This window comes from Schistocerca cancellata, chromosome 8 (assembly GCF_023864275.1).
Source record: "Schistocerca cancellata isolate TAMUIC-IGC-003103 chromosome 8, iqSchCanc2.1, whole genome shotgun sequence".
Taxonomy (NCBI): domain Eukaryota; kingdom Metazoa; phylum Arthropoda; class Insecta; order Orthoptera; family Acrididae; genus Schistocerca; species Schistocerca cancellata.
In genome coordinates this window covers 36,057,101-36,077,086 of record NC_064633.1, presented here as the reverse complement: position 1 = coordinate 36,077,086, position 19,986 = coordinate 36,057,101, and the positions used below count along the sequence as shown (strand labels likewise).

At 40.7% G+C, this 19,986-nt stretch overlaps 1 protein-coding gene across 2 annotated transcripts in view; it reads right to left on the bottom strand.

Annotated features, from left to right (window-relative positions):
* LOC126095279 (UHRF1-binding protein 1-like) overlaps positions 1-19,986 on the bottom strand; it is a 473,334-nt gene that overhangs the window by 246,368 nt on the left and 206,980 nt on the right. For both annotated transcript variants that reach the window (XM_049910038.1, XM_049910037.1), the window contains exon 9: positions 3,164-3,348. In XM_049910038.1, the coding sequence (XP_049765995.1) occupies positions 3,164-3,348 (185 nt within the window). The remainder of the gene's footprint in view (positions 1-3,163; positions 3,349-19,986) is intronic.

The following is a 19,986-nucleotide window of genomic DNA, read 5'->3' as shown; positions in this document are numbered from 1 at the left end:
CCCACTGTACTGGCAGGCCAGGTTCAGCATTCAGCCTGATTACAAGGAATCCAACATTGTGGTCCACATATGAAGATGCCATGTGCAGTGATTTGGGAGCGATAAAGAGCTGCCCAAAATGGCGTATGAATCAAAACACACACATCTTCATAACCAACATCTCCAAAACAAGAACTACTGAAAGGGTGTGTCTACCTCACCAGCGGGCAGCAAAACCACCACGTCAGAGAGCCAACTTCAAATCCAAGCTGATGCACTGCCCTTGGCAGCCATGGGTTCACTACTGAGTTCAGCAGATTCTTCTACGGATTATGCATCTAACAGTCCACGCACAAGAAGCAGCAATGACTTGTATCTTCAGTAACAGATGGAATGGTTTTCAATATTGTTTTAATGCTTGTAATAATGCCACACAGGTCCTAGGTCTGCATCCTGACAAATTAGTAGAGGTCTCCAGCCCAGCAGAGTGAGGCCACTACAAACTGGTGTACAGAAATTCTCCAGCACAGAATAAGTAAGAGCTGGATGCCCTCCCATGATCCAGCATACCAAGACCAGCATCAGTCACAGAGGTTGAGTCACAGAAAACCCTTTGTCATTAGCTCTCAAAAGTAAATGTGTAAGCTTTGTTATATCCAGGTTAGGGCATAAAGACTTTGAGAGAACTGGTGGATTTCCAACAGTTGGCAAGAAAATCTTGTTCCGACACTCTGAAAAATTTGCAAGTTAACGGGACATTATGCATTATGTAACAGATCTGTAACAGCAACATGTACTACTTGTAAAAAACACGGTCACACAGCAGACAATTGTTCAGAATGTTGTTAGTTAACAATTAGGCATAGGAATTAAATGTAACTGTTTGATTTTTGCAACTGTGGCTACTGAATTATTGCCAGAAGTAATAGTAGTGTGGTTCGTGTAAAAGACGGAATGGTAAATTGCAGAAACATGACACAAATACGGGCAGCTAGTACTAACAAGGTGATAGACGTCCTTACAGAGCAAGTTTCTAAATTGTTGGAGGATAATGAATAGCAGAAAACACTTCACAAATGGCTAACGCAACAAGAGCAACCCTTACTGACAAAATAACGGCTTCAATTAGGTTTGTGTGAGACTAAAACAGTTGTAAGTGCTTCTTCATCATTTATTGATTTTTCAGCTTCAAATCTAATAACTCCCTACTCTGAGGAAACAACAGAGGACATTACTGTGTTTATAGACCACGTATTAGCCATGTCGTCGTTAAGAAGTTGGTCAGATGAAACATACTCATGGATGGCCAAGTTGTGTATCATGGGTGAGGTGAAAACCTGTATCTCTTACCATATCTCACACGTGTATGACATAATCTGTTACAAAAAAATTCAACCATAAAATACTTGAAAAAGGCCTAGGGCCGAAATTGTATCATCATACAGGAAATAAAGAGAATGGCTGCTGAAGGCTTCAAGAAATAATTCAAAACAATACCACAAAGTGCTTCATAAAGTATCCACATTCAGTGAGTTAGCAGAGTGTTTGCATCAGAGATATAGAAAAACTCAATAGTTCCACACAGAAAGCATCAGAGATATAGAAAACAGAACAGTGCTCCATTTTTTTTAGGGAGAAACTTAATAGTTTAATGCAGAAAGTTAATGGAACACTGGAATAATTTTCTAACAGAATATGCAAGATTAATAAGCAGACTTGTGAGCTGATGCACAAACCACATGCGGACAGTGCGTTGCTCAAAAAAGCAGGAAATTGAGTGCTGGATGTGTTTCTCAGAGTGATACATCCATTTTTTTTGTAATGGGTACAAATGGCAAACCCTGAGGATTTGGCCACTGCACTTTGTGTTGCTACACACTTACAAGAAGTGGACAGTGCAAGCACACTGAATGGAAGATATTCTGTGGTCAGCAGGGACATTTAAAGGCACAGTGTTGCCAACCACAATGTTATAATTGGCAGCAGTATGAGGATAAGGTTTGGGTTTGTGAATCCAGGAAACAGTGCAAGCACAATGCAAAAAAGAAACAATGAAATGCCAACAGGAATGTTTCTTCCATCAGGAAGCATTCCCAGTGAATTGGAGTACTGTAAAAATATGGAATGTTGCTTGATAACTTGGATAAATAAATACAAGATTTTAACAGATACTAGGGCACATGTATCTGTTGTCAGTCTGGATCTCATGGACAAGAAGACTGAAAACACAGAGATACAAACTGTCAGTACATTTGCATTATATAGCCAGGTTAGAAACTTAAAGGGTAATGACTGATCAGTCATGGAGACACTGTTAGTTCAGTACAGAGATTTATTTAATTCATAAGATTCTCTACCAGCCATGCCCATAGCACAGCATCATATTCAGAAATGTAAACAGTGCACCGTAAGCAGCTTACCAAAACATCTCCGTCACTACAGCACAACACCACTCTAGATTGCACTTCTATTTTTAACACCTAGACCATCGTGCAAAAGGAGGCTGACAAAATTCCAATTACATCAGCTTTTTCTTGTACCTGTGTTAAAATTAGTTACCACTTGCATTAGATAATGCCAATTTACTACAATTTAACGAATTCACTCATGGAGGGAGATGCAGACCATTGCTGTTCATCTAACAAACAATCTCTGTCTGAACATGCTATTTTACTCTGGTGTAACTAATGTTAATTCCATTTCATTGCAGGGAAAATTATGAAAGCACTTTTGTACTGTAAATAAAGATAATATGGTTTCCTGCACAATAATTTCTGATCTGTACTTGCACAATTAAATAGCTGCTCTTGTATTTATAAACAAACCAGAGACAACATAAAAACAATATGTACACAACTACTTGCTTACAGTCAGCATAAAGTATAATGCTATTTTCTAGGAATAGTTTGATTTCATACACGCAAATCATAACACTATTCATCTCTGAAGAAGGGGGTAAAACAGCTGCAAAAATTAGATTCATAAAAGAAAATTATAACAGAAAACATGCATATTACGAACACATGAAAAAAAAAGTTGAAATGAAGTGAAGATCACTGTATAAGATTAATAAAAGAAATGTAACTGTAATGCTGTAAAGTAAAGTAAACAATCCTCCTAAATCCACACCCTAAAAGCTTTTACAAAATTACTAAGAACCAATGTAAAGTAAGCACTCACCAACCTTTATTTTTATAGCTTCTAGTTTCACATCAACATAAAAAAGGTCCAGCACGTTGTCTTGAGCAGCAGCTGCAGTCAATAATGACTGATACAAATTCAGCGCAAATGCATTTGCCCATACACAACTATGTAAATCAAAATTTATCTGCACTGGGTTTAGCTGTGCATAGAATTTTGGTGGAGGTACTGCAAAGAAACAGAAGTAACTGAAGCTTATTCAGTGAGCATGAAACTTTTTATAAGGAAAGTAGCTTTTATTTTTGTGCCCAATAGAATATACTGTGATGTGCCAAATGTGTTTTACAAATGTTAATGACAAAATTTCTTGAAGCATATGTGCCAGGGAGCTGCAGCAACCACAGAAAAAAAATTTATATCCACTACAGGTACAAGTATTCTATGTCTTATAGAGAAGCTGTCACGAGAAGGCATGTTTCTTGTGTATTGTGCAGCTAATGGAGAAGGAAGGAATGGATGCAACGCCCTATGAAACTTTACACAGTAGCCATACTGAGAACTTTCCACATAAAACGTAGAATACTGTCAACTTGTGCTATAGATAATAATGAGACGAAGCAAAATTCATTCAATGTAAGAAAGCAAAATAAAATTAAAAGTAAAGGACAGGAAACACGCGCCTTATTTGTTCAACTATGTTCCTGCAAAAATACCACTAATTTAAACACAATAAATAATTAGCAGTAAAAGAGACATCAATACTACTTTTAAAAATGTCAGTACTGCTTAAAACACAATGCAGCTCATGAATATTTTGATGAGTATTATTTCATCAGCAAATGCAATCACCACATTTCACCGAGTACTTATGCAGAGAAGGGAAAGTAATACTTCCGCTTGGATTCACTACATAACACTTTAGTTTTCTCTGCCTGCAGAAGGATGACTAATCTGTGGCATCAAGTTTCATATTATTAATACACAATATTGTTTCATCCAGCACCATATGCAAAGTACAGAATTGTAAGAGGATATTGAACAACAAGAATGGAAAAATAAGCCTGTTCCACGTGGGGTTAGAATTATAGTTGTTCATATTACTCTGGACACAATGATTTGCATATGTTGTGGTTCTGTGAATTATTATACCAACATATTTCCTGCCTAGTTAACTTCATTTTAAAATAAAGGAAGACTGTTTAGTAAAGTACTTTCTCACATATCATGAAAAGCTGTTCGACTTTTAGTTCCATGTCTTTGCTTTGAATTGTTTTACATGAATTATGCTTACTTCAGAAAGAAAATCTCTCTCTCTCTCTCTCTCTCTCTCTCTCTCTCTATCTCACACACACACACACACACACACACACACACACACACACACACAAAGGGTGTTTAACACACATTTTTTTCAGCCAATTTCAGTTGAAAAAAGGTGGCATTTGTTGTGGGGCACCATGGAATGTTCCCACTTCAGCTCCTATAGTTTCTTGAAACTCTGATCGGTGTTGGCACTATACGTGGCCTTCAAAATGGTACCTGTAATGGAGGCACATTTCAAGCACAGATCTGTCACTGTGTTTCTTTTGGCGAAAAATCCGAGAATCATAGATATTCATAGGTACTTGCAGAATGTCTGTGGAGATCTGGCAGTGAACATAAGCACGGTGAGTCATTGGGCGAGGCATCTGTCGTCATCGCAACAAGGTCGCACAGACCTGTCCAACTTCCCATGTGCTGTATGCCTGCACACAGCTGTAACTCTTGCAATGTTGGAAAGTGTGGACACACTCATTCGAAGGGATTGACAATCAAACACCTCGCTGCTCAAATTTGTGTCTCTGTTGGTAATGCTGATATACTTGTCCACCAGTTGGAGTACTAAAAGGTATGTGGCACCGTGTTCCTCACCTCTAACAGAAGGCTATCAACAGCAACGAAGGAGAATATGTGCACAACTGCTCGGGTGTCACACAGCTGATTGTGAAAATTTTTTGTCAAACATCATCACAGGTGATGAAACGTGGGTAAGGTAATCCATGGAGTGGCACCAGACCACACCCCCTCTGTCCAAAAAGTTCAAAGCCACACCCTCAACTGGTAAAGTCATGGTGATGGTCTTCTATGACTCTAAAGAGCTTATTCTGTTTGATGTCCTCCCACATGTTGCAATGATCAACTCTGAAGTGTACTGTGGTACCCTCGGGAAACTGAAGAAATGACTTCAGCATGTTTGTTGTCACAAAAATGCAAACAAACTTCTCCTTCCACATGACAACACAAGATCTCACACGAGTCAGCTGATCCAAGAGGAGGTCACAAAACTTCATTGGACTGTTCTTCCTCATCCACCTTACAGTACCTTCTGACTTCCATCTGTTTGTCCCAATGAAGGATGCACTCTGTGGGAAGTAGTATACGGATGATGGGAAGGTTATTGACACGGCACGACACTGGCTCCGACGTCAACCAGTGGAGTGATAAGTGGGCATAAAGGCCCAGCCGGAAAGCTGGTACAAGGTCATCACATTGAACGAAGATTATGTTGAAAAATAGGATTTCATAGCCAAAAAGAATGGAGAATAATATGGTATATGGGAATCCTGAATAAAACCAACTTGGTTTCAGAAAAAAAAAGTGTTGCATTACATACCGAATGCCTCCAAGGCACAAGCTCCTGTACATCCCATTTTCTTATCTCATTTAGGCATGGTCAGCCATATGCCTCTGTACATGCCATAATATATTTTGCCTTTGTGATCTTTTTGAGTGCTACATTTTGGGTATAATAGAATTATTGCACAGTCTACCACAACTGTTAACTCTCCAAGGAATAGCATTGCTTTTCTTCTATTGATCCCTATTTTAGACCCTTGAGCACCACTGTTATACTTTAGTATGGGCTACAGCAACTCCCTATTATCTTACCTCTGCACATCTGAATCCCTTCAACATTTCCCATCAATATCTCAAACACTGCTACAAAACTATAGAACTGATCACACACTTTTATGTGGTTCTTTTTTGACCACACACTTCTACGTGTTTCTTTTTTGGTATTATCATGTTTCTATAAACACTTAAAGACAGCTGTTATTCAGTACACCAAATGGAAATCCATTCATCAGCAGTCAAATCAGAGACAGTTTCAGTGTTGGAAAGACGTGCTCTTGTCCTTATGTTTGAAATAGTTTGATATGTTACATGAGCGCGATTTCTTCAAACTCTGTACAGGTTGTCAGCATGGCAAGCAAATGCAAGATAAGCAAAACACACAGAATAGTTGTATTTGTTCACTGACAGATAGTGGGAGCTTGAACATGTTGTACGTACCCTCCCCAAGATCATCTAAGCACTTGACTATTCACATGCCCAATCACCAAAGATCATGCCATGCATACATCAAAATGAGGGAATCTAGAACTGCTCGAGTAAACTGTTGCGGCTAACAATATGTTATAAGAAAACTGCAGATTCTAGGGTCAGGCAAGAAAAGCCATAGTTCACCTATTATCATCAGTTCAATGCTAGACAACAAATGACTTTGCATCCATGACATTCAGAACCACCACCTAAAGGTTGGACACAAAAGTCAGTGGCCAACATACGTACTTGTGTTCACTGAATGTCACAGTTTCATTATATGCCAGTATCCAAGGGAGCACACTTTTCTCCTTACTACACAAGAGTAAGTGTACAATAGAGGTTACTTTTGTTCCTAGTGTCGTATTTACTACTATCTTCATACTGTGATTGTGTTCCAACAATGAATCCCTCATTGCACTTGGCAGTTTTCAATCTGGTTATTCTGTGTAGTGCAGTATAAAAGTTTCTACATCTACATATATTCTCTCCAAGATGCTATACAATGCATGGCAGAGAGTTCTTCATACCAATAATAGGAATTTTACATCTTATTCATTCACATATGAAACAAGGGGAAAATGACTGTGTATACATTTCCTTATGTGTCATTAGCTCTTTTACATTATTCTCATGGTTCCTACAAGAGATATACGATGCCAGCAGCAAACTGTCACACAGTCTCCCTTGAATTGCATTTCTCTGAATTTATTCAACAGAGTTTTGCAAGAACAACATGGCTTGCTTGCAAAGATTGCCATTTGAGTTGCCTAAGACTGCAATCATGATGCTATTGCCAGAGGTCACCTGATAACATCGGCTGATGACTCAGTCACGGTATGACCAATATCATTCATCACACACTTTCCTCAGTTATTGGAACAACCAGTTATTTTTTTTTAAGAGAATGAAGAGATAAATGTATAATACATGTTTTCTATGACGTACTTGAAATGACTCGTGGTGACAGTGAAAAGCAATCAAACTTCAGAAAATGCATTTCAGCAAAAGAAGGCTAATCATACCCATATAGTAACTTTTTTCTAATTCACTCTATTTAATACCTTGTGCTATAAATCTATTGATGCCAATTCTACTAGTGTACTAGTCAGTGTATTATCTCACAGCATACCAGGTGCAGTAATATTTTTTGCAGGACAAATTTGTACAAATTGAAGTTGCCCACAAATCACCTACGTCCATCGATTTGGGCAAGCAGTTAATTGTAAGCAAATAATTTTAATTTGCCTATAGGTAAGATATATTTCATAGCTAGTAAAAAAAATAATTTTGCAGATTAGAAACGACAATGGAATTAAAATAATCTTATAACAAAAATACTGAATTGCATTTCATTAATGACTTCAAAACAATAGATTCCTAGATATGTCCATATTATGATTAATCCCACGCTAAGGATACCACAAATTGATTCTTTCTTGTATGTTTCTCACAACCTAAGTATTCACATTGAAATGTCGCCCAATTCAACCAAAGAAAACAAACTGGTTCAAATTCTGCTGACTGTTACACAAAGTCTGTACATTTAGAGATTGAATCCGTTGTACTGAGACTGTGCACATATTGGTGTACTGATTTGTAAAGATCGGCCATCTTCAATTGATGTAGACAAAACCCACCAATATTGGTGACACTGTGATCACATCCTAATCATCACTACTACACTTTTGTAGAAGCTATGAAATCTGCCACAATATTACCACTGAATCTCTGAATTAATCTGTGTCTGCTGTGATTCCTACTTGATATGCACTTCAAAAGCAGGAGTGATACTGCCATTTATTACAAAGAGTGAAAATTTTGTCCACTTCTTTTCTTACAACTGTTCAATGATTGTACCTTCCCTTACAGAGCAGCATCGTCAGGGGACAACCTGATAGTGCTGTATTGCTTGGACATCTAGTGTTTCAAGCGCTTACCACATGGAGCACTGGAAGTCACCTGAGTAATTTGTTTCCGCTTACAAAAAATAAAAAATTACCATGTTAATTGGAGAAGTTGAGTGCATTAAGAAAACCCATTCCTATAATTTACGGTCTTTTTCAACCATAAGAGACAAAACTGTAGTGACATTACTTCTCATCATCCCCATTACTTGCCATGCACACAGAGTAACTACATATGATGTATCTCAATTCTTGAAGAGTTTCTTTCAGCAAATTCAAATAGATTAGATTTATAACACAGTTAACATGTATGTGATAATTATGTGCTAATAAAACAAATAAATTAAAAATAGATTTCGCTAGTTCTTTTAGCACGAATTTATTAACACTGTTTCGTCTTTGGTATTCCACTGCAAAAACGTTACCATCCTTTTATATTGATCACTTAATAAAGTGTACTAACATATAAACAACTGTAGCTGCAAATATTTCAATATTTTTTGTTCAGTATTAGTAATATTGGGAAAAGAAAAGTCAACTAAGTTCTTCATTGAAGAGATTGGTGGCAAAAATATAACATTTTTCAAAGCTGCTACCTACACATCAGTTTCTTAATGTAGCTGTTGTAGTTGAGACCCAGCATAAACAATAAAGTGCAGGGATATATAAGAAACAGGAAACTAATTGAATACATGAATATGTTTTGGAAATTCTGCCTTCAACAAAACTGAATTTCTTGGTCTCTTTCTCTTTACCCTCACATGTTTCAGTGATTATATACATATCATAATCGGTGGGCTTCCCTCTATTTTATAGCCAAACAATAAGTAAAGGGTAGATGACAATGTGTATAATTTGGAACAGTGGTCTCTACATTCAAAAAAAATTTATAAAATATACGAGGTGTGACAATAAAGCAATGAGACTGATTTTCTTTGCAAGATGTGGCAACACTGCAGGCTTGCGTAGACACAATATCTTTGACCTTGGTCTATAAGCTGCTTCTAGTCCAAGTAGCACATCAATGCAACTGCTCAGTCATGAGTTGTGCTGTAATAAGATAACACCTGTTTGTGTCTCTCATCACAGAATTGGGTGAAAAGGCGACGACAACTTACAGTAAGCTTCGGAAGGCTTTTGGAGAGGAGGTTATGTCAAGAGCTCAAGTTTTTCGTTGGCATAAAATGTTTAGTGAAGGCAGGATGAATATTGAAGATTAAGACCGCAGTGGACGGATGTCAACTTGGCCAGGGTGCGTGAACTCGTACGATCTGATTGATGATTATCCGTGAAAATCATTGCAGAAGAACTCAACATCAATCAAGAACTGGTATGAGAAAGATTTGTGCAAAAATGGTCCCCAAAAATCTCACACCACAACAGCAAGAAACACGGAAACATGTGGCAGCTGATCTGTTAAGAGCAAACGGAAATCAATCCAGAATTGTTGGTGATGAAAGTTGGTTTTTTCAGTACAATCCAGAGACAAAACGCCAAAGTTGGCAATTGTGCTTAAAGGGATCACCCAGACAAAAAAAAGCTCACATGTCAAAGTCAAAAGTGAAATTCATGCTTGTGTGCTTCTTTGATTGCAAGGGAATTGTTCATAAAGAGCGGGTGCCTCCTGGACAAACAGTAAACCAATATTACTACAAAGAAATTTTAGAAAGAATTTGTAAAAGAGTTCTTCGTGTCTGTGCCAACATTGCTGATAATTGACTTCTGCATCACGATAATGCACCATCCCTACCACACCAATTTTTAACCTCAAAACAAATTTCAGTACTACCACAGCCACCTTATTCATCAGATATCGCTCTGTGCAACTTTTTTCTATTTCCAAGAGTCAAAACGGCTGTCAAGGGACACCATTTTCAAACAATACAAGATGTTTAAAACGCTGTCACGAAGGTCTTCGAGGATATTACAGAAGATGAGTTCCAGAAATGTTACCATCAATGGCAGAAGCGCTGGAAAAAGTGTATGCATTCAGAAGGGAACTACTTTGAAGGACACAACACTAAACTTGACTAAAATGGTAAACAAAATTTTTTTTCACATCAGTCTCATTATTTTATTGTCACATCTCGTATACCTTAAAGCACATTCTGTTGCTCCTGTCACTGACTTGCCTTCTGCAACAGAGTTGATATTTCGATATGGCTTGTCATCAGCAACTATTAAGGATCTCTCTAACCATACTTTACCCGAAATGAAAAAAGATGCTATTTATTTGTTACTACTACTTTCCACACCCCTATGCTAATTATGTTTATCATTTACTTAGTATCTGTTTGTGAAAAATGTGTCCCGTTAGTTCAGAAAACTTCTTGAACAGGATGTGAACTCAAACTGAGTGGATTCTAAATACTCTGCACCTTCATGTACAGACAGGATCCCACTCTAATCAACTACAATATACATTCTTACTGCACATTAAATATTTCAACACTAACACCAGACAGAAAGCTATGATCAAATTGTGATTGACAAATATAAATTTAAATGATCTAAAAACAATTACAACAAAACTGGAATGACTATATTGCTATATTACTATTGCTACACAATTCACGAACATGGGAATCTGCTGTCCACATGTTCAAAATGCATAGTGATATAACACCTATGTGCATATGAGAGCCTAACACTTTGAGGAAAAGCAAAGTTATTAATCATGATTTTCTGAAATTCCTTCAGCGAAGAAGATGCAGTAAAATTCTGGAATGCAAATCAAGAAGAGCTGCAACATGAGTAATTTGGAAGTAGATACCTTCGTTGAGGCAAAGCAACTCAAGTCACTTAATAAAGGCAAGTGTTTCAGTCTACATTATTTACCAACTAAGTTCCTTTTGTGGTACATTGCAAAGTAGCTCCACTTTTTTGCAATGTATACAAGAGTTCACAAGACTGAAGATCCATACCTAAAGACTGCAAAGTTGCATGGGTCACACCAATACAAAATAAGGAACACAGAAAAAATCTATTGAATTCTGGATTCCTACCATTGATGCTGACTGGTAGCAGGATTTTGAAACATATAATGTGATCAAACATTATGAAATAAGTCAAAGAAAATGAGCTGTTGACACACAACCAGATGCAAGGGCTACCTGTCTGGAGTGAATAAGGATGATTTATCAACTTTTTTTTTTTTTAATTCTGAATTGATGTCTGCTGTTTGTTGAGGGACTGCTCTCACAGCCTGTGCACTGTCCCAGCACGTATGCTGGGTTAAGCACTGGTCTTGGGGTAACAACTTGACAACACGTTCTTTCCCCACTCTCTTATGATCCATTCAGAATTTTGGTGTAGCCCAGTCCAGACATATGGCATCTTTTCCAAGTGCACCAAATGTATCCTGAAAGGCAAAATAAACAGCGCCCGGTTTTTGCCACGTTGTCTCTGTTCTCATTTGAAACTTAACTGTCCTGGACATCCACGTATCTGCCAACACTCATTCCATCCTGCACAGCTGGTGTCAGTGTAGTAGCATAGTGCTCACTGTTTAATCCAGTAATAATAGCCTTTTAACAGCTGGGAGCTGCTATCAGAGTGTTGTCAATGGGCAGGAGTTATAACTTTATATGTGGCCCCGTAACGACTTCACATGTGGTCCCATAACCACCTCTGACTTGCATTAGCCAGTTCTGCAGGCATGGACTTTCTCCATGCCATGCGCCTCATTCTGCTGATGTTGGTCACCCGGCCAAAGCACGCACTCTGTGTTAGTGTACTTGCATTAAAACGACCACTGCCTCCCACCGTGCTGAGTTTCTGCCAGCAATGGACAACCTTACTGGCACTCAGTAGTGTCTCTTCGGCTCACCTCCTGTCACTGCGACCACACTGTCCAGTATCAACCCAGTCTTGTTGCCACCAACTCCCATTCCTGTCGTCTCCATGAATGTCTAGATCAGGTGCGGGCAAACGTTGCACGCGGCTCATGAGCGTACAGCACTGCACGTGTGCTGCTCGCGTGCAATCGTCGAATGGGGCAATGGCGACAGCCGGCAGGTTGCGGCAGTGTAGTACCACGCTAAGCTGCGGACGTTGATGCGTAGCGACCACTACATAGTCAACATTGTATTTCAAGAACCGGAAAACGCAGAGTGAAACAAGGAAACGGAGAAGTGGAGATTTGCTATCTTTTAAAAAGTAATGGGAGAATCATTATTTCTTTGTGCAAAAACGTGAAAATTCAAAATGTTTAATATGTGGTAGTATTCTCACTGGTCAGCGGAAGTTTAGTATTGAAGGCCATTACAACAAATTTCACAAGGACGAGTACAATTTATTGTCGGATTCTGAGCGGATGGGGAAATTGACTGAGCTTAAGAAGAGCGATCTGACGATACTAGATGAATCTGTCGTAGTTGCTGTGATCACTAGAGATCTGTAACTTCCTTTCGTCATGTCCCTCATGTAACTGATTTAACATTTTATGGAGCACCGTTTTCAATTTTTCAGGACGACAACAATAATAGCCCAGCACTACGAGCTTAATATAGCGAGAGCTGGAAAATCATTTGCTGAATTAGTAAGTGTCGGTTAAGAGCAAACATCAGTAATGAAAATTTAAGTAACTGCTTGCGTTTGTCTGTATGTAGAAATTTTGATCCACTCCACCTGTGATAATTGAATAAAACGTATTGTAGGTAATAGGTACTCTTTCAAAACACGACATCTTTCAAGCACTCCTAGTAACCTTATTTTGTTCCACTCCACCTGTGATAATTAAATAAAACATATCTTAGGTAATAGGTACCCTTTCAAACCACGATATCTTTCAAGCACTACTACTACTAATCTTATTCCTACATTCAATAAAGCAAGCTAGGAAACAAAACGCATTGCAGAGGAAGGAGCGGACAGAAGGTGGGGAGGGGAGATAAGCGGGTGGCTAGCTTGCCCCTGTGTGCACGCAGAACACCTGTTAACTGCATGCGTGCAAGTGCACCGCACACGTGCGGGATTCCTGCCCGCCCCTGGTCTAGATGTTGACACTGGGGCCACCATCACCTCACTGCTGCTGTCATTGCGTCACCGCATAGCTGAGGATCATAGGGACTGCACCATGTTCCGCCGCCATGCAGCCAATAATATGTGTGTCACTAGCCTTTGCCTTTTGGCTCCTGGTGCTCTCCTGCCAGCAAATGCTTGCATCAGTGAAAAAACGCAGAATATCAAGAATTACTCTCATTGCAGGTGTCTACCCTTAGTTTTGCAATGATTGTTTTGTTCATAAATTAAATTCTAGGCACCTTTGTTTGGAACCATGTGCCTGAGACGCTCCCAGCAACAGAGCACTGCTGAGATGTGTGTGATGTCTCTATTGAGGCTCAAAATACACTCCTGGAAATTGAAATAAGAACACCGTGAATTCATTGTCCCAGGAAGGGGAAACTTTATTGACACATTCCTGGGGTCAGATACATCACATGATCACACTGACAGAACCACAGGCACATAGACACAGGCAACAGAGCATGCACAATGTCGGCACTAGTACAGTGTATATCCACCTTTCGCAGCAATGCAGGCTGCTATTCTCCCATGGAGACGATCGTAGAGATGCTGGATGTAGTCCTGTGGAACGGCTTGCCATGCCATTTCCACCTGGCGCCTCAGCTGGACCAGCGTTCGTGCTGGACGTGCAGACCGCGTGAGACGACGCTTCATCCAGTCCCAAACATGCTCAATGGGGGACAGATCCGGAGATGTTGCTGGCCAGGGTAGTTGACTTACACCTTCTAGAGCACGTTGGGTGGCACGGGATACATGCGGACGTGCATTGTCCTGTTGGAACAGCAAGTTCCCTTGCCGGTCTAGGAATGGTAGAACGATGGGTTCGATGACGGTTTGGATGTACCGTGCATTATTCAGTGTCCCCTCGACGATCACCAGTGGTGTACGGCCAGTGTAGGAGATCGCTCCCCAGACCATGTTGCCGGGTGTTGGCCCTGTGTGCCTCAGTCGTATGCAGTCCTGATTGTGGCGCTCACCTGCAAGGCGCCAAACACGCATACGACCATCATTGGCACCAAGGCAGAAGCGACTCTCATCGCTCCATTCGTCCCTCCATTCACACCTGTCGCGACACCACTGGAGGCGGGCTGCACGATGTTGGGGCGTGAGCGGAAGATGGCCTAACGGTGTGAGGGACCGTAGCCCAGCTTCACGGAGACGGTTGCGAATGGTCCTCGCCGATACCCCAAGAGCAACAGTGTCCCTAATTTGCTGGGAAGTGGCGGTGCGGTCCCCTACGGCACTGCGTAGGATCCTACGGTCTTGGCGTGCATTCGTGCGTTGCTGCGGTCCGGTCCCAGGTCGACGGGCACGTGCACCTTCTGCCGACCACTGGCGACAACATCGATGTACTGTGGAGACCTCACGCCCCACGTGTTGAGCAATTCGGCGGTACGTCCAACCGGCCTCCCGCATGCCCACTATACGCCGTCGCTCAAAGTCCGTCAACTGCACATACGGTTCACATCCACGCTGTCGCGGCATGCTACCAGTGTTAAAGACAGCGATGGAGCTCCGTATGCCACGGCAAACTGGCTGACACTGACGGCGGCGGTGCACAAATGCTGCGCAGCTAGCGCCATTCGACGGCCAACACCGCAGTTCCTGGTGTGTCCGCTGTGCCGTGCGTGTGATCATTGCTTGTACAGCCCTCTCGCAGTGTCCGGAGCAAGTATGGTGGGTCTGGCACACCGGTGTCAATGTGTTCTTTTTTCCATTTCCAGGAGTGTATATGTAGACATCTATTGAGGCTCAAAATATATGTAGACAGAGGATTAGTTTTGGCAGCTGTGATTACAGGCAGCTGTGGCAAAGAAAGATTCACGTGTTCTGGCCTTTTTTGGGAGACCATAGGGAGGTGAAGCCTGTATGACTGCCTCACCATCTTTCTCGGGGATTCTAGCACTATTACTTGAAGAAGCAGGGCGATTTGTTTCTACCAATTCATGAAATAATGAGCCACGTCCCATGGTCACTAATGAAAGTAACTGCAGACAATATGAGCAAGCAAGGTCATACCGCCAGCAGATGTCACACCCCCTACCGCCCTATTTATAGAGAAGTAGGACATGTGGGCATAAAACATAAACTGTCCTCAGTAATGAAACAGAGGAAAGTATGTCTGGATGGCTTTAAGACTCACACAGGGAATGGGAGACCTAATCAGGGAAACGGACAACTCCCCCCCCCCCCCCCCCCCCCTTTCCTTTAAGAACAGCGAACCCAGTTAATTACCAAGGTTTATAGAAGGTGGCAAATAGAAATATAAAGAGTAAAATGTAAGGGAGAAATGTGAGAATTTTGTTTCACACAAGTGCTCAAATAAGTTCAGTTTTCTTGTTCCGTGGTGACAAACAAGTTTTAAAGCCACCACACTGCTGTGTTATAGTTAAGTGTCAAGAACGACGGTCATCAAGTTTAAGTTTTCTCTGTGCACCTACATCATGCATTCTGCAAGAGCCAATGAGCATTCAGTAGTGATATGAGTGATCTGCTGTGAGTGACTTAGCCAATGTGAGCATTAAAAGTGATCATAGTGGATTACGTAGTGAACTTTTACTCCATTTGCCGTGAGTTGTCCACACTCATGGTGATGGTAAGTTACAAATTCTACATAAGCAAGAAAGATACATAATTTGCAGGATACATGCGTTCTTCAAGTGCACACCACACATATATGTGTACCGCAAATGTCACTTTGAATGGCAACACTGTAATCCCCATCTATGTCTTGAACTACATGACTCACCATAATTCATGAATTAGACTACAGTGATCTGGATGCTGAAGGAATAGTGCCAGCAAGGGCATTCAGAAGCTGATGGAGCAGTCTACAATTTTTAAATGGAATCATTAAGGATGTGAGGGCACAATTTTGATGTCATCCTGGGGACTGAATACAGGTCGCATACTGTCCAATTTGATGAGGAACCTACCATTTTGGCAGCAATCACACTACATGGATGCGAGAAATCCCAGAAAAACAGCCTGTTTCTTGAGTCCCTACAGAACTGTATACTGTGATGTTAAAATCCAACACCCCTGTAAACATTAGTGGTGGTGCTGGAACGTTTCTCTGGCTGACAGTCAAAATCTTAGATCCTTGAATGAAATGCCTTCCTAGTTGACCCACTCATCCAGAATGATGTTACTGATAGATTTCAGACCCGCATGAAACAGCCTGTGTAACAAAGATACTGTGGTGACAAAAGTATGTGTTCTAGTGTGGATGATTTTGGAGCAAGAGATGTCGTAATATAAAATGGGACAATCAAGTATAAGATTCCTCTGACAGGAAGGACACAGTTTCAGGAGAATAGGAGATAGGAATCATCTCCCATACGAGTCTCTTCAATCATGCTACCCCTTAAAAACATTTTCAAGAAAAGTTATTGTATTTAATTGTGTTTGAGTGGAGTATTTTTGTTATATCCACAGATTTCCACCCATGTGTGAACAAAACTTTTTATTAGGTGGAGGAAGGCCATTGCTTAATTTTACAAAAAGATAAACTTTCCTTGAAAACAAAAGGCTGCTTCTCCAACCAAAATTTTATAACAAGCCAAAGAATATGCCACCTTATTGAATTGAAATATTAGCAACTGAACTGAATTTACGTTCCTTTGTCGGGTTTTCTCTCGACGCTTTCCGGCAGATGCTGCGAAGTAGACGGGCGCAGAGTCCGGGTTGCAGGTCGAAAGACGCCAGTTTCCCTTTTTTCTGGCTATTTACACAGTGGCTCCACTCTTCCTCCACTGATTCCGAAGTGATGATTGGCGGCCATTGGCGATCCCTGACTGGTGGATGGTGATATCATAGTGTGGCCATCCATGCCGGAAAAAGGCTCGTGGGAATGCGTAGTCCGTGGCTGATTAAATGTTTGGCGGGAATGCCTCTAGTGCTGGCTGGCATAAGCGACAGCACTAAGTTGCAGGCGCCGCTTAACTTTGCCGCGGTAGCCAACCATTGCGTTTGTGTGGCTGTGCGTGCCATGGCTATTTTGCATCCAATTTTAGAGGAATTTGCATGATTGTTTGAAGAGAGAAAATACTTGCCTAGTTCACCATGAAATTTTGACTGGGGATGCCAGACTGACAGCACTTACAGTCATTTGTGGAAAAGAGTATTCAGTAGTAGCTTCATGTCGGAATTATACAACCCTCAACCAGCCCATGGGCATCACCAACAACAGTGGTTGTTCCCAAGAAATCTATTAATGATAAGAAACTTTTTGTGGATATCAGGACAGTAAATGAAGTCACAACACCAACACATACCCATTGCCTTGTATCAACGAAACTTTGGATAGATTGTGGAACTGTAAAATATTTACCACTTTAGATATGAAAGTAAGATATTATCAGATTGAGATTGCACCCCAAGACAGGCCAAAAACCATGTCTGTAGTGCCCTCCAGGTACATGAGTTCTTGAGGCTGCCTTTCGGCTTAAGGAATGCGCCCACCACATTTCAGTGGTTTGTCAACTTCTTCTTAAGATGGCTGAAGCCAACAACATGCTTGGTCTATTTAGACCTCTTGTCAGAGGTATCTCATCCTTGAATGTCACTGTATGCTGGCTAGTAGTCTCATGTGGTACTACGACACCTGGTATAACTGAGGAAGATGCTGATGATTATGAAGTATATTGTCAAGATTACAAGGTGCCCACTTGAGTTTAAAGTTGGAGAAATGCTCTTTCATAGCATTGCACTTCAGTACCTGGGCCATATTGTTAGCTCAGCTGAGGTACAGACAGACCCACGGCTAACGAAAACGGCAGACAATTTCTCTGCACTCACTAATGTGAAGGAACTGCAAAATTTTCTGAAATGGTGTCAGGTTCTCTGCACCCACTAATGTGAAGGAATTGCAAAATTTTCTAGTATTGGTGAATATTTATCTTTAATTCAGCAAGGATTATGTGACAGCAACAAAACGATTAACAACGTTGCTGAAAAAAAGGAGTATCTTCTGAATGGGCTGTAGAATGCAAGTCTGCAACACAACAGGTCAAAGATGTTTTAACAAGTTCGTCCTTGCTGATACACCCCAATTCTGAGAAGCCATATATGTTCTCAAGTGCTGCATCTGAGTTTGCTGTAGGATGCACTCTGAGTCAGGAACAGGATGGGGAAGAAAAACTGAATTGTTACATTTTCATCAACTCACTAATGTTGAAGTTAATTACAACACAAGAGAGAAGGAATTGTCAGCCTTGGTGATTGGATTTACATGCTTTATGTACAGCAGGAAATCCACACTGGTAACTGCCAATGCTGCTCTTTTATGACTACTGAATTTGAAAGACCCCAGCGAAGGCTCAATGCACTGGGTGTTGAAGTTAAGCAGTACTGGAGAAATTTCATCAAAATCCAGCTGCATTAAGTAGGAAGATCTGTCCTTTTAGAATGGGGGGAGGGGGAAACATCTGTCCACAAATGAGCATAGACTTACAAAGAGCAGCTCGTTCAAAACTCAGATTGCCCTTTTCTCATACAATACCCTGCAAACAATGCTGAAGGGCAACAGGCAGATTTCATATGCCTAGATTTCCAAAAAGTGTTTGATAAGGTGTCCCACTGCAGACAGATGCATGAGTATTATGGAGATGCTTCATGATCTTAAATGAGACTCTCTAGATAGGAGACGACATTCTTATCGCAAACATTACTGAGAAAATTTATGTTACTGGTGTTTGAAGTTGACTGCAGAAAGTTTCTACTGCCACTAACATACATTTTGTGTAAGGACCACAAAGGTAAGAGTAATTAGGGCTCATGTTGAGGCGTACGGACCTTGTACTAATAGTGGCACAAGGTAACTTTTGCCATGCACCCTGTGGTGGCTTTCAGAGTACATATCTAGATGAAATGTAGTGCATGCAAATGAGGCACTTATCACGGAGCTTAAAGAGAGGCAAAGTGAGGACGTCAACTGTCAGCACTGTGCTGCTCTCCCAGATCTCGTATCCTAAGGCAATATATTGTATCATAAAACTCCTCTTGGGAATTGATTAGCAATATTGAAAGCACTCCAGTCTTGTATCATTATCCTATGCCATGATAGCACCCAAACCTGCCACATCAGGAAACGAGCTACAAAGAACTGAATTGCTACCTGTTACTGGTGGCAACATGGGCAACGTGATATGGATATAGATATACATGCTTGTGTTCAGTGCACGCAAGTAGTGCAACAAACACAGCAACGGTTTCTGTTTAAGACCTTGCCAGAAGCCTCTACAATCACTTTTCACAGTACCTGGTTTTAGTGTCAATTACAGATACGATGGCGGACACCATAGAAAAAGTTGCCGGCAGGTTTGTCTCCTACAAATCTACTGACAAACTATCCAGCTGAGTTTTCGAATTTGTTGGATTGTCCTGCTGTCCCACAGCATACATTGTAACTCAAAACTGTGGCGCTAATAATTAATTTGTGCAAAATTGATCCATCTGGATTGTTCAATGGAATCAAACTCACCATCAAAAAACTTATGCCAAACATCACTGAGACAACAATTCTGAATGACAAGTCAAACGGAGAAGATGTGCTCATTCAACTAAT